This window comes from Natator depressus, chromosome 9, assembly GCF_965152275.1.
Source record: "Natator depressus isolate rNatDep1 chromosome 9, rNatDep2.hap1, whole genome shotgun sequence".
NCBI lineage: Eukaryota > Metazoa > Chordata > Testudines > Cheloniidae > Natator > Natator depressus.
Genome location: NC_134242.1, coordinates 89,272,336 through 89,287,813, shown reverse-complemented (window position 1 = coordinate 89,287,813; position 15,478 = coordinate 89,272,336). Strand labels below are relative to the sequence as shown.

The 15,478-nt window shown below is 41.7% G+C and overlaps 1 protein-coding gene across 6 annotated transcripts in view; it reads right to left on the bottom strand.

Annotated features, from left to right (window-relative positions):
* IL1RAPL2 (interleukin 1 receptor accessory protein like 2) overlaps positions 1-15,478 on the bottom strand; it is a 673,060-nt gene that overhangs the window by 253,973 nt on the left and 403,609 nt on the right. For 5 of the 6 annotated variants that reach the window (XM_074962588.1, XM_074962585.1, XM_074962587.1 and 2 more), the window contains one exon: positions 8,613-8,886. The exons of the other annotated variant lie outside the window; for it this stretch is intronic. In XM_074962588.1, the coding sequence (XP_074818689.1) occupies positions 8,613-8,886 (274 nt within the window). The remainder of the gene's footprint in view (positions 1-8,612; positions 8,887-15,478) is intronic. 6 annotated transcript variants of the gene reach the window in all.

The following is a 15,478-nucleotide window of genomic DNA, read 5'->3' as shown; positions in this document are numbered from 1 at the left end:
CCCTGGTAAGCTGTTCTCATTACACCATATGGTTGCTGTCATATGCACTGGATTCTGAAGTCAGAGGCAGGTTCATCTTGAAAAAAAACAAACACTGTCCCAGTAGCCTATGTTTTAACATGCAGAAAGGATGTACCATTGGCCAAATACCAACAAGAAGAAACTTGTCCTGGGCAAAGTCACTACAGGCCAACATAAAAGAGGAGTATGAATTGTAGTTTGGTTACAAGATATCCAGAGACATCTCCATAGACCAACAGTCAAGAATACACGTTCTTAACAATGGCATCTAAGAGAGTAGTCTACTCCTCATCATGCCCTCAATTCATGTCATTAAGCAGAATGGATATTTTTTGGATTGAACAACTAATGCTTCTGAATTTTCTGAAGGCCCAGTATATTGGTCAAGGTTGATCTGTTATACATTAGTTTAACTTATCCTCATCTGTCCAGTGTTTAGATAGATTAGATCCCAAGCTAGATTTCAGCAAATGCTCTCTTCAGATGACACCGGCACACATTGGAGGGTAGACAACATCTAATGTAATCATTGACATGGGCACTCTCAAGAAGACCAAAAAACATGACGACAGGATTCCTCAGTAGCAGACTGTCTTCAAGTCTCCCCACAGTAGGAAGTACGAGGAGCCAGTTTTCACCTTTATTGTCTCCAGAGGAACTGACTGGCTCTACTGATCCGTTCACCTCAATAGGAGCTGTCTACCTGTCTTCTCCAGAACGAAGATACCACTCCTCCCCCCCCCAAAATCACATAAATAAGGACTGCTCAGCATCAGATAGAGGTAAAAACAAAGTCTTTTTCTCCTTTGGTAATGTTACTACTGCAATTGTCCTTTCAGACAGGTAACAATCTCTGAAAGCATTAAAACTTCTAAAAACAAGGTAAATTGTAAATACAAGATGAGATTATACAGAATGCAACAAACTGCAGGAGTTGACTAGGAACATCAAAACTTCTATACTTTATCCGAGGTCCGAGTCCAACATTTTTTCTCTCACAGTAGCCGGCTTCAGAGGAAGAAATTCTGCAATAGGCAGCATATGCTCCCAGGGGAAATTTCCTCATAGCCACCAATAGCTAGAGGTTGACTTATGTCACGAAGCTTGAGAGCTTACATGCCTTCCAAAGCTTTCATTCATTTATGTCTTAATATTTACCATAAGATCTCTGGATATTTTTGTTAAAATACATTTTGTGCTAGAAGAGCTACATTTCAGGAATAGCATGAATCTAAGGCCCTGAAACAACCACCCTCAGGAGATCCCCCCTCCAATAATGTGATTTTTAATAAGCTGCTAGTTAGAACCTATAGCACCTTCTCTTTTTATTCCAGTCCACCCCACACTGTGGGCAAATTAATGTGTCTGTTCCCCTTCATATCTTAATTAGACACATAAACAAACTGAAGTTCAGGACAGCAGGTCTCTCTTAAGTGCTCTCTGCATAAGTACTGCTAAGCCTGACCAGTTCTGCTGCCTAAGGGAATAAAACCCCTAGGGGATACAGTCTTTCCTGGTGCATACAATTGACAACAGTGTATGCAACAGGAGAAAGAGAAGCTCCCTCAAATACAAACAACTGGGAAAACTAAAAGAATGGATCATTTATTATTTGATAGGGTTAAAAAAAGAAAGTGTGCATGAAGAAAGCAAAATGTGCATTTAATTATGTTAATTTACAAAGAGAACTGCTCAAAGTCTTTCTGACATTCCTCCTGTTAGTGACCTGTGAAAAGTGTTCATCAGTAAAAGAGAAATACATGACAGCAGATCAAATTCTCAGACTCACCTGGCAATTTAACAGAGTATTCCCCTTTGGACCCAGCACCCTACATTTTGACCAGACTGATTCCCTTTTACACGCTCTGGGTCTTTTGAGAATTGTGTCATTTCCTTTTATCCCTCAGTCAAATCAAATGTAATTAACTGTTACATGAAGGCCAAATCCTACTATCGCAAAGGACACTCCCCCCTCTGTACCATAAGGCAGAGGAAAACAAAGGAAAGGAAGGTCCCTTACTTTTGGAAGTACTGGCGGCTGGTAATAGCTCATCTTACCTGATCCCTCTCTTTACAGTGTGTATGGTAACACCCATTGTTTCATGTTCTCTGTGTATATAAATCTCCCCACTGTATTTTCCACTGAATGCATCCAATGAAGTGAGCTGTAGCTCACGAAAGCTTATGCTGAAATAAATTTGTTAGTCTCTAAGGTGCCACAAGTCCTCCTTTTCTTTTTTTTGGTGGCAGGGAGTGAGTACTGGCTGTGTGTCCCACTCTTCCCCAATTTCTCACCCTCTATCGAAAGTAAATGGTATAGGGGAACAAAGCATGGCTACTCCCTAAAATAACTGAAAGAGAGTTGGTCATTCATTCAGGAATGGATCCTGTAACACTGATAAACAAAGCTTGGAAATATGTTAGAAGGCTGATTCCATGTAAAAAGAGATTGTGAAATCCATGTGACTGCTAGAAAAATGTCCTGGATGGGTTGGCTATGGAAGCCGACAACATGCCTTAACATGACTTGGGGTTCAGGTCAAACAGAGAGGTGCAATCAGACAACTGGTTAGATAGCCTTCTCCTGGATCGTGCTTGACTTATTGCTCCAGGATCATAAGCATAGGTGATGGAACTAGGAGTGGTGGGGGTGCTGCTGCAGTCCCTGGCTTGAAGTGGTTTCCATCATAGTCAGGGTTTACAGTTTGATTCAGTGGCACTCAGCATCCCCACTATACAATTTGTTCCAGCACCTCTGATCATAAGTAACAATGAGCGAGATGAACAATCTAAATGTAAAGACTTTAGCGAATTTGAAATGGTAACTTAGAAACCTTTTCACAGTAAATTATAGAGAAGGCACTTGCCAGATAGGTACATAGAAGCAGATATAGAGTGATTAAGTTGAAACTCCAGCAACCTTTCAGAGGGATTTAGGAGAGTCTCCTTTCCTCTCGTGCCCTCCCCCCCCACCCCCGCCAAATCCATGGAAAATTTAGCATAAGGTGTTTAAGTCACCTCTGCAAGTCGAAGACTCTGCTGCCAACAGAATGAATGGCCATGTTAAAAACTTAGCTCATGAGATTAAGGTGCCTCATAAGGCAGTTTCATTAGCTTTGGGAGGACCATATTAACTCCACAACATAGATGTTTAAAAGGGGGCTGCAGAGAAAATGGCCTCACCATTCATGTATTTGTGGAGTATTTTAGCCCTTGTACCTTTTTTGGACGCAAAGAATTTGTATAACCCCCCCTTTTGTCTTTTGGCTGGTTGCAAAGGTTTTAATGGCAGTTCTTTATTTTATTTTATTTTTAACAGAAAAGACGGGATTTCAGAGCATTCCTGAGATGGACTATTTGTCGGAACCTCTTTGAAGCGTGTTCTTTAGCTCTGCTTGACTCCCATACGTGTAATGTGATATGAGGGGCCATCAGGTGAGAGAAGTCTTGCTGACACCCCTACAGGAAAACCCTCTAAGGTGGATTTGCATTGACTGTGTATATGTTCCTGTCAGGGTTCCCTCTCCACTCTGAACTCTAGGATACAGACGTGGGGACCTGCATGAGAGACCCCCTAAGCTTATTTCTACCATCTTAGGTTAAAAATTCCCCAAGGCACAAATTCTCCCTCGTACCTTGGGTTCGGTAACAATGCCACCACCAAGTGAATTAGACAAACTCAGGGAAAGGACCACTTGGAGTTCCTACTCCCCCCTAATATCCCCCCAAACCCCCACACCCCCTTTCCTGGGGAGGCTTGAGAATAAACAAGATGAACACAGACCAACCTTGGGGTTTTTTAGGACACTAAAAAAAACCCCAATCAGATTCTAAAAGAAACAGAACTTTATTATAAAGAAAAAAGGTAAAAGAAGCACCTCTGTAAAATCAGAATGGAAGATAATCTTACAGGGCAATCAGATTCAAAAACACAGAGGACTTCCCTCTGGGCCAAACTTTAAAGTTACAAAAACAAAACCAGGAATTCACCTTCCTCTCAGCACAGAGAAAATTGAGATTGGGTGTTTTTCTAGAAGATCTTCTCTAGGAATTATTGCATTAATCTTGTCTCCTGCTAAAGAATTTCCACGCAGTCTCACAACATTACCTAAACACTTGCCTTTTTAATACAACGAACTCCAAAGATGTTCAAGTTCACTGAATCCCATTTAACTTAACTCCATAAGGTTTGTTGGGGATATTGTCAGTCTCTCACACCCCAGTCTGGGCTCATTTGCAAACAGTGAAACAGAGAATATTAACATTAAAGTTATCACCCCGGTATAATAAACTCTTATCCAATCACTGAAATATATATTTTTACCCATTGTCATCATCACAGTCATGTCAGCCTTTCCCTCATACACTCACTCCCACATACCCAACCCACCTTCCCCAGTGTCCTCACCCCACCCCACTAAATTGCTTTGTTGGCCTCGATCCTGCCAGGAGCTCTGAGGAGGCATTTTCCCAAACCCACTCAGAGCCCCCACAATAGAGCACAGAGCTTCTTGCAAGATTAGACCTTGATGTTGTACATTGCTGTACACTGTACTTCTCTTTGCACTGCATTGATCCTACTTTATGATTCTGATAGAGGTGAAAGTAAGCTGGTACTGGCCGGTACGCTGTGCCGGACTGGACTGGCTTCCCCAGGCCAGCGATTTAAAGGGCCCAGGGCTCCCCGCAGCGGCTGGAGCCCCCCGATTTAAAGGGCCCGGGGCTCCCCGCAGTGACCGGAGCCCCGGACCCTTTAAATTGCCTCCTGAGCCCCGCTGCCGGAGCCCTGGGGTAGCGGCAGCAGGGCTCCGGCAGTGATTTAAAGGGCCCGGGGCTCCACTGCGGTTGCGGTGGCCAGACCCCAGGCCCTTTAAATCGCACCTGAGCCCCGGGGCTCCCAGCCGCCTCTACAGCTGGTAGCTCCAGGGGTGATTTAAAGGGCCTGGGGCTCCCAGCTGCCGCTAGTGCAGCCGAAGCCCCGGGGCCTTTAAATCTTGATTTAAAGGGCCCAGGTATTTAAAGGCCCCGCCTCTTCCAGTTGAGGCCATGCCCTCTGCTCAGGACTCCAGCATACCGGTAAGTCCTTTAAGTTACTTTCACCCCAAGATTCTGGAGTTAGTTTATAAAAGGCAATACTTGAAACAAATTATAGATGTTTCTACAAAATCATCTTCTGCAATTCCTGCTATCAGCTGTGACCTTCATATTCTTGCAAACTAAGTGATCTTGATTAAGGATTGTAAAATGGAAACATCTGCTTAAAAAACAAAACAAAACACATTTTAATTTCAGCTCAATTAGTTCAAAATCTTTTACAGAGTTTGTGGTGTGACTAGTCCATCACAATAACATTATTATATTTCAGAGTATTACATCTAACCCAATTGTAATGAAATGAAAATAAATTACTATTGCTCTTTCCTCAGCTATTTTAAGCTACTTCTAATTTTATAAACAAAAAAAGCAAGGATTCATTACCAAATTTTTGGAAGAAAAAATAAATTTATTCAAGCAAGAAATGTGGTCTTTTATGTATAATTACAAGACATAATGCTGTGAAACACAGTACTCCCACATAAATCTGAAAATAGGGGGGAATATCTCTAATTACATAAGAAAGTTTTGGCCTAAGCAGCAAAACTGCAGAACTGACATAGAAGACATTACTGCTGCATAAAACATTCCAAAAAGCCTGACAGATAGTCTTTATGTCTGGAAGTGAGGAGAACACATTCCTTATTTAAGAAATTGCCTATTTCTTACCAAAACTATTTGTCACATAAATTAACAAAGTGTGCTGAAATCTCCCATATAAATGTGTGTCCCAGAACTTGAGCTCATAAGATTTTTGCTAATGTTTGCTTGTGTAAAGTTGTCTTGACTATCTTACATGAAAAATGTACATGTCTGTTGAAATATGTAATTCAGTGTCTTTACATAACTGTTCCATAATGCAACTGTCATAAAAATAATGGTTCTGTCATTTGTATTATACTAATTACAGAGGTAGCATTATAAATTCAGGATTTGCTAAGAGTTAATCACACAGTGGTATCAGACCACATTTCCCCTCTCCACATCCAATAGTAAATAACTCTGAAATCTGTTGGCAAATGTTGACTTTCTAATAGTAACCATTAACTTTACATTTAACACTTTCTGGAAAAGATTTATAAAACAGACACTAAAGTGTCACCACAAGTGTGAGAGTTACCATTTAACTGCTAAAGATCCAGATTCAACACAGTTTTGACTTCAAGTGAATGTTCAAGTCAATATAATCGGTTGCTTTGTCTCTTTTCTCCAGCTCTGAGGATACAAAGATTGTTCACAGATGCAGGAGCCGATCTAGAAGGTCTCTTTGCAGAATCAGGGGCTATGTTTGCTGTCCACCCAGAACAATGGAGCCATGGTCCCAACTGAGGCCTTTGGGTACTGCCCTCTTATAAATGTTTACTATTACTCTTACAACTGCTACTACTAATAATAATAGAGTGTGGTGGGTTCATCTTTAGTCCAGACTAGATGTTAGTCCACAGCACAAAACAATCAAAACATCACAGTCCTATATTGCTGGTAGCCTCTAGCAGGATCAGAAGCAGATAAAATAAGGTAGAAGCAAGTCAGTAGGCACTAGTGGAGATGCAGATAGGAGCTGTGCAAGTTTCTAGGCTCTTTCCAGTTCTATTAATATGCCACCAACATAAGCACTAATGTTCACCAAATGTATGTACAATTTTAAACTACAACGGGTACCAATATGTTTTTGAATTAAATTCAGTGGTTTCAGCCATGGACTCTCAGTGAGCTTCATAGCCAGCTTGACTGAGAAGGTAAAAGACTTTATCTTCCATGTTCACCGAATTTTTATTCAGTACTGAAGTCACGCTTAACTCGTCCTTTGTAATGGTACTTCATCTTTCTGTGATCAAACAGGCTGAATGGAATATGTCCTGAGGGAAGAATGATGTCACATTTTGGGAGTAATGGCTACATCTTCACAACCACAAGAATGGCCAAAAGGGAAATGTATGTTTCTTGTTCATCTCTGTGGTAAATGGGAACTTCTAGATGCTAGCTCCTCCTGACTACAAATGTATCTATTTTACATCAGCTGAGTTGATCTGTCTTCAACATATAAATGTTCCCCATTTGCCCCTCACAGCAGGTATGATCCTTTGCCCCACATCCTGCTAACTAAACAAAATCAAGCTCTGATTACCAAATTCTTCAGGAAAGTGCATCACTTGAGCTTTCATCATTTAAAGTTTGATCCAGCAAACCTTTTCTCATGTAAATAATTCTTATTTATGTGGGTAACTTCAATGGGACCACCCGTGTCAGTAAGGGTTTTGCAGGATCTACCCCTTTGTTTGTTCCTTGATGCTTTTCATTCCAGACATAGGATGGGTTTTTTAATTAATATTCAGCTTAAAAGTCAAATTTTTCTGTGGAAAGCAGATCCTTTCTGCAAAAATTTCCATTTTGTTGATACCGTGAGCTTCTGTCAAAAAAGAAGTTCAACCGACATTTTTACAACCAGCTATGGATGGGTAGGTTTGGACAAAAATATTCTGCTGCCTTGGGAGTGCTCAGTAGAGGGCCTGAGACGCAGAAGCAGTGAGACACACAGGACAGGCAGGACCACCTCAGCAGCATGACCAGAGATATTTCTATTGGTTTGCCTTTGAAGCGATTGTGGTGCAATATTGAAAACACATACAGCACTTGTGAAGTCCTTTGTATTTCAAAGTAGAATCAGTTAAAGGAACATTTATGCATTTTTAAAAAAAATCAAAGACCCTTCCTAGTTTGCCCTATAAACATATGTTTAGGACAGGCACTACTATGCAAGTTAAGGCCCCAAATCAGCAAGCCATCCCTTATCAGCAATGCTCTTAAAAACATGCACAACTCAAAGCAAATGTTTATGTCCTGACTGATTTACATATTCTCATTTACATTTACGCTTACGTGCTTTGCGGAATCGAGGCCTCTGGAGGCACACTAAACATTCGATCAACATGTATCGCTGCAAACCAGAATAAACAGAGTTTCAAATCAAACAGAACTTTGACTGTCACTTCCACAATGTCAGGGCTATTCAGACCAGGTTATGAGCTGTTAAGCAATTTTAAAATGTTAACTCACTCTTGATAGACAGAGGTCACAAAAATACCATGAGAAAATGATAATCTGTGATTACTGTCGGTCAGTTATGGGATTTGGTCTTGATTTGCCAAACAGCTTTATTTGATCAAAATGTTTGTTTTGGTTTAAGCCTTCAGAACTGAGCGGCCGCCACACCCTGCCTCCCCTTTTTCGTGACTCAGTTAGAAACCTTTGAAAATCGGTCTCAATGAAGGAAGTGATGACATATTTAATTACAGCTATTGGAACAGATCATCATAATTATTTGAGAAATTGTAATTCCAAGACAATGCAACAATCTGAAAAACAATCAGGAAAAGAAAGATAATGAGTATATATTAATTGGTAGTACCTTTCAGTCCTGAAATAGCTAAATTTAAGCATTGCCTTAAATAAGAAAAACTATAGAAATGTATTGTTATATTCAACACAATACCCACCTTAAAACACACGTGTAGAATCCACTGTCTTGCAACTCAGCTGAATGAAACCATATTGAATCTTCATCCTTGCTCATCCTAACTTCCGAAAATATAATGGGTTCTTCTAAATCTCCTTTGTTTTTGTACCACATAAGCCTAAGACCTGTGCTTTGGGCCATGCTATAATTAGTCCTGATATAGCTGTAGAAAAGGGCACATTTCACTCGGACTGGTTCACCTGCCAAAGCCATGTATGTCTTGAGATCCACTGACCAGTCAATGCAACCATCAACTGAAAGGAAAACAATAAAAGAAATATTAGATACAGACATATTTTTCAAGATAGTGAGAGACAACCTGTGAAATGCAATAAAATCAATCAAAAAGAAAAGGATCTTTATTTTTAAGCCATTGTGAATCATCCGTCACAGTTAACCACAATTGAAGGTTTTCAATAGATTTTAGTCTGATGTAAAAACAAAAAAAAATTCATTTGTAGAGTGCATTTTAGCTCCATTCAGTTCTATTTCCTCTTTAAAATTTCATTACTTCCACTAACTCTTTAATAAATAAAGAAGTGTTTTTACCTTAGCTACTTGACCTGAAAAACCAGTTTAGAGTTCTGTAATTAGTGAAAATGCATGTTAGCATCTGATCTCAATCCACCCCCTAAACCTCTTCCTCTCACCTCTTCTAATGATCTTTGTCACTGTCACAAAGTGCTTCTTCAGCTACCCTGTGAGCTGTGCTGTGTAGCCTATTTTTATAGTCTCCAAATCACAAACACACAATCTTTCTTCTGGGAACTTGTCCCTGATGCCTGGTCACCATTCAGTCCACCCCTTCTGGGATTACAAAGTCCAACTGGACCACTGTCCAAATGCTGTCTCCAGGCTGCATTTGGATCTGGCTCTGGTCTCTGTGCCACTATACCAGTGGCTGGGAGGGGAACCCACCACACCGGGTTCCAGCCCAGTGACCCTATAACCAGCAACCCAGGTCTTCTCAGTCCCCATTCCTGCTGCTGTTTCGCTGGGTTCCATCCTACCCAGCCTCTCTATCTTCTTAGATTTACCAATGGATCTTATTCTACTCCCTGTAGCTACTTCACCCCCATCCTAGTCTCTTACTCCAGGGCAGGATTGAGGGCTTACTTTCCCCCTGGACTTGCTCCTTGTCCCTGACAACCTCCCTCAACCCAGTGTGACTGCAGTCTCCTTGCTCTATAGCCCCCTTCTGTTTTCACCCTCCTGGCTGTATAATGCTTTTGCAGCCCTTCCCCAGCTAGGCTTCACTCCGAATTAACCCTGGCCCTCCTTGTCTCAGGTGATGCCCTGGCCTCTCAGGCTCTTGTTAACCCTATCAGGGCTGGTACTGGGAGCACAACACAGTAGCAATAATTAGATGTGACATAATCCACATCTTTATAATTTTATTTTGAAGTCCATTACAAAAGGCTGTTTCTAAGCACTAATTAGGTTGCATGCATGTGTCTTATACAGTAGGATACCTTTACTGTATGGTGTGTAATGCAATCGTGCTTAATAGAGCAACGCGGAAGATGTGGCTGGGGTCCTTTTGATGTCAGATTATGTTCTTTGGTTAAAATTTCTTTTAACTGGATTTCCAGGCTCTGTAGCTTTGATAATTCACCTTAAAAATGCAATTGACTACCACTTCTCAATCTCTTTCACTACAATCTTCTTTAGTAATGGGAAACATTAAGGTCCAAATCCAGCAATTGGTTACATAGAATCATAGAATATCAGGGTTGGAAGGGACCCCAGAAGGTCATCTAGTCCAACCCCCTGCTCGAAGCAGGACCAATTCCCAGTTAAATCATCCCAGCCAGGGCTTTGTCAAGCCTGACCTTAAAAACCTCTAAGGAAGGAGATTCTACCACCTCCCTAGGTAACGCATTCCAGTGTTTCACCACCCTCTTAGTGAAAAAGTTTTTCCTAATATCCAATCTAAACCTCCCCCATTGCAACTTGAGACCATTACTCCTCGTTCTGTCATCTGCTACCATTGAGAACAGTCTAGAGCCATCCTCTTTGGAACCCCCTTTCAGGTAGTTGAAAGCAGCTATCAAATCCCCCCTCATTCTTCTCTTCCGCAGACTAAACAATCCCAGCTCCCTCAGCCTCTCTTCATAAGTCATGTGCTCTAGACCCCTAATCATTTTTGTTGCCCTTCGCTGGACTCTCTCCAATTTATCCACATCCTTCTTGTAGTGTGGGGCCCAAAACTGGACACAGTACTCCAGATGAGGCCTCACCAGTGTCGAATAGAGGGGAACGATCACGTCCCTCGATCTGCTCGCTATGCCCCTACTTATACATCCCAAAATGCCATTGGCCTTCTTGGCAACAAGGGCACACTGTTGACTCATATCCAGCTTCTCGTCCACTGTCACCCCTAGGTCCTTTTCCGCAGAACTGCTGCCTAGCCATTCGGTCCCTAGTCTGTAGCGGTGCATTGGATTCTTCCATCCTAAGTGCAGGACCCTGCACTTATCCTTATTGAACCTCATCAGATTTCTTTTGGCCCAGTCCTCCAATTTGTCTAGGTCCTTCTGTATCCTATCCCTCCCCTCCAGCGTATCTACCACTCCTCCCAGTTTAGTATCATCCGCAAATTTGCTGAGAGTGCAATCCACACCATCCTCCAGATCATTTATGAAGATATTGAACAAAACCGGCCCCAGGACCGACCCCTGGGGCACACCACTTGACACCGGCTGCCAACTAGACATGGAGCCATTGATCACTACCCATTGAGCCCGACAATCTAGCCAGCTTTCTACCCACCTTATGGTGCATTCATCCAGCCCATACTTCCTTAACTTGCTGACAAGAATACTGTGGGAGACCGTGTCAAAAGCTTTGCTAAAGTCAAGAAACAATACATCCACTGCTTTCCCTTCATCCACAGAACCAGTAATCTCATCATAAAAGGCGATTAGATTAGTCAGGCATGACCTTCCCTTGGTGAACCCATGCTGACTGTTCCTGATCACCTTCCTCTCATGTAAGTGCTTCAGGATTGATTCTTTGAGGACCTGCTCCATGATTTTTCCAGGGACTGAGGTGAGGCTGACTGGCCTGTAGTTCCCAGGATCCTCCTCCTTCCCTTTTTTAAAGATTGGCACTACATTAGCCTTTTTCCAGTCATCCGGGACTTCCCCCGTTCGCCACGAGTTTTCAAAGATAATGGCCAAGGGCTCTGCAATCACAGCCGCCAATTCCTTCAGCACTCTCGGATGCAACTCGTCCGGCCCCATGGACTTGTGCACGTCCAGCTTTTCTAAATAGTCCCTAACCACCTCTATCTCCACAGAGGGCTGGCCATCTCTTCCCCATTCTGTGATGCCCAGCGCAGCAGTCTGGGAGCTGACCTTGTTAGTGAAAACAGAGGCAAAAAAAGCATTGAGTACATTAGCTTTTTCCACATCCTCTGTCACTAGGTTGCCTCCCTCATTCAGTAAGGGGCCCACACTTTCCTTGGCTTTCTTCTTGTTGCCAACATACCTGAAGAAACCCTTCTTGTTACTCTTGACATCTCTTGCTAGCTGCAGCTCCAGGTGCGATTTGGCCCTCCTGATATCTTTCCTACATGCCCGAGCAATATTTTTATACTCTTCCCTGGTCATATGTCCAACCTTCCACTTCTTGTAAGCTTCTTTTTTATGTTTAAGATCCGCTAGGATTTCACCATTAAGCCAAGCTGGTCGCCTGCCATATTTACTATTCTTTCGACTCATCGGGATGGTTTGTCCCTGTAACCTCAACAGGGATTCCTTGAAATACAGCCAGCTCTCCTGGACTCCCTTCCCCTTCATGTTAGTTCCCCAGGGGATCCTGGCCATCTGTTCCCTGAGGGAGTCGAAGTCTGCTTTCCTGAAGTCCAGGGTCCGTATCCTGCTGCTTACCTTTCTTCCCTGCGTCAGGATCCTGAACTCAACCAACTCATGGTCACTGCCTCCCAGATTCCCATCCACTTTTGCTTCCCCATATCCACATATTTGCTGACTGCAATCAACAGGGCTTTGCAAGGGCTCAGTAGTCCACAATTTGCTGCTTGATGCCTAACATAGGTACATTGGATCAAAGATTTATCCTTTATGTAATTCCATTGACTTCAGTGGGATTACATGAGGGATTGATATCATCCACAGGCCAGCTGGTATATATCCATGATACATAGATGATATATTTCAGGGTAGATCCATTGAGTTCGATGTAGCCATACTGATTTTCATCCACTGAAGGTTTGGCTATGTTTTGCAACCACGGGACCTCTTTCTGTGTGTATCCAATACCCATCTCTATAGGATATATGTTAATTTCTTTCATTTACTCTGACAGCTATTCTTTATTTCATGCATACCTCTAATTGCTCTGACACATTAACTATTATTTTTTCATTACCTTCCTAAAGGAATGTACAAAGCCATTTCTTAAATTGTTTATTTGCCAGGATCTCAAACCGAGTCCATGAGCTTTGGATCAGTTAGTAATTCCATCATTGATGCATGAGCCAGAAAAGATTCCACTGTGTTGGTTGAGCAAAGCTGACCACAGTAAACACGAATAGACTTTTATGGCTCTGAATACACACAAAGCATATCAGGTGAGTAAGAAGATCCCGTTCTTACAGAGTCATTTTTCAGAGGAGTCTCACAATTTAAAGGTATTAGGAAAAAAGTTTGCATTTAGAACCTAGTCAAAATCGGAAAATGTTGCTTCTGAAGCAGAATTTTGAAGATCATTCTTTTTTTTTTTTTTTTTTTTTTTACTATTTCTGTCAAGACATTTTCAATTATTTTTTATCCTGTGTCTTAGCACTTCCATGTCCACTAGCTCCTCACTGAACAACTGAAACAAACATTAAGCGTCCTTTAACTCCACCTTATCAATTCATCTATTTTCCAATTTCAGGAGGCGTTATTTCTCCCTCCCTCTATTATTTTAACTTGAAAGTTGAAGTTAGTTTGACTCTGCAAAGCACATTAGAATAATGCAGTGTGCATAAAAGACACTATGAAGTCAAGAGGTAGTTCAGAGCCAAGTTACAAAGGAAGAAGACTGGCTGAGACTTCCCTACCGCAGCTACTAGTATAATAATCTGGAGACACTATGGGACAGATCCTCAGCTGGTTTCAGTATTATTTATTATTTGTATTACTGTAGCACCTAGGAGCCCCAATCATAAACCAGGACCCCATTGTGCTAGGTGCTGTCCATACAGAGAACAAAAAGACAATCCCTGCTCCAAAGAGCTTACAATCTAAGTATGAAGGACAACAGATGGATGTAGACAGACAAGTACAAAGAAACAAAAAGCTAGTGGGAGGCATTGTGGCCTAGTGGACAGACCAGTAAACTGGGATTTGGGAGACCTGGGTTATGTTCCGTTATGGGAATAATGATACTGACCTCTTTTGTAAAACACCTTGAGATCTATGGATGAAAAGTGCTATATAAGAACTATTATTATTATTAAAACAATATTGTCTCACTATTTGTCATACATTTATAAATTTGTTATAGCTCCAGTGAAGCCAATGGAGCGCTGACAGTTTACACCAGCTCAGGATCTGTGTATCAAAAGGAAAAGGAAAGCAAAACACACTGGACACTAGACTCTTTTTTCCCCCTCTAATTGTATCCAAATACAACAAAGAGCAAACCTGCAACTGGGCTCAGACTAGTCGGACACCAGAAGCAGCAGTGATCAGACTATTCGGACACCAGATGCAGCAGTGGAAGGGGAGATGTTTGTGCATGTGATGCATCACACCATTGTTTCTGCCCACGTGCGGGTTCTTCGGTTCATTTCCTTGGCTAGATAGCCAACTCGCTTAAAGGAGCATTCTGTGAGATGCTAATTATGGAGAGCAGAGAGATGTCAAGAACTGACTGAAAATGAGGTAATGATTTATAATAGGGCTTCTAACATTTGATGACATTTAGAAAAAAAATCTTGCAGTGAGCATGGACTAAATCTTAATTATCAAAGAAAGATTAATCAAACAGAAGATGACTTTCTCCCCCCCTAACTATTTTCCCTCTTGTTAAAAAGCATAATCAAGAATGCTTCCTCTTATGTAGCCGGAGAGGCTAAAATCTAGGTCAGGCTGCCTAAGCTTATGTGTAGCTGGAATTTTTCTCCTTGTTCTGCTGTCAATCACTGAAGTGTATGAATTGTTAGATTAATCTGGAGCATTCTCAAAGCAGTCATTAGAAATGACTGGAGCTGCTAAGGCGGAGTTTGACACTCTATTATCAAGAACTAAGTTTGCCATCATTTGTGTTGGGCTTGCTCTTGCTATGTGGTATATCCATGGCGGTAAGGAGAAAAAAATGAATGACATTAAAGAAAAGCCAGGAGAGGCATTGTGCTATATAATAAATGTATCTGACATGTATTCTTTCCAACCCGATAATCTACTGCTTCTTAAGAAGGGCCTCATCTAAAGCCCATTCAAGTCAATGGCAAACTCATATGTATTTTAGACATTTGCTGTACAACAATAAAGAGAGTTAGTTAAAATATCTTTTCAGCATTCAGAGCAGTGAGAGTACACTGAGAGCACAAAAAACGCTGTATATTACCTTTCACAGAGGGTCAGTGACATGCACCGAAACAACAAGCTATACCTTCCAGTACAGTCCCATTTTCCATTCATCATAAAATAAACATATCACCATCTAGCTCTTTCTCTATTCTCAAGTCCCTTCTGAGGAGCTGGAGCTGTTGTGTGCTGATTCCATGTTCCACAGAGATGGCTGCATTTCTGTGGCTCAAAAGACGCATAATTAGGGCTGGTTTCTTGTTGGGGAGGCTGCCTCCCCTACTGCTCCTCCGGAACTGATCACCAG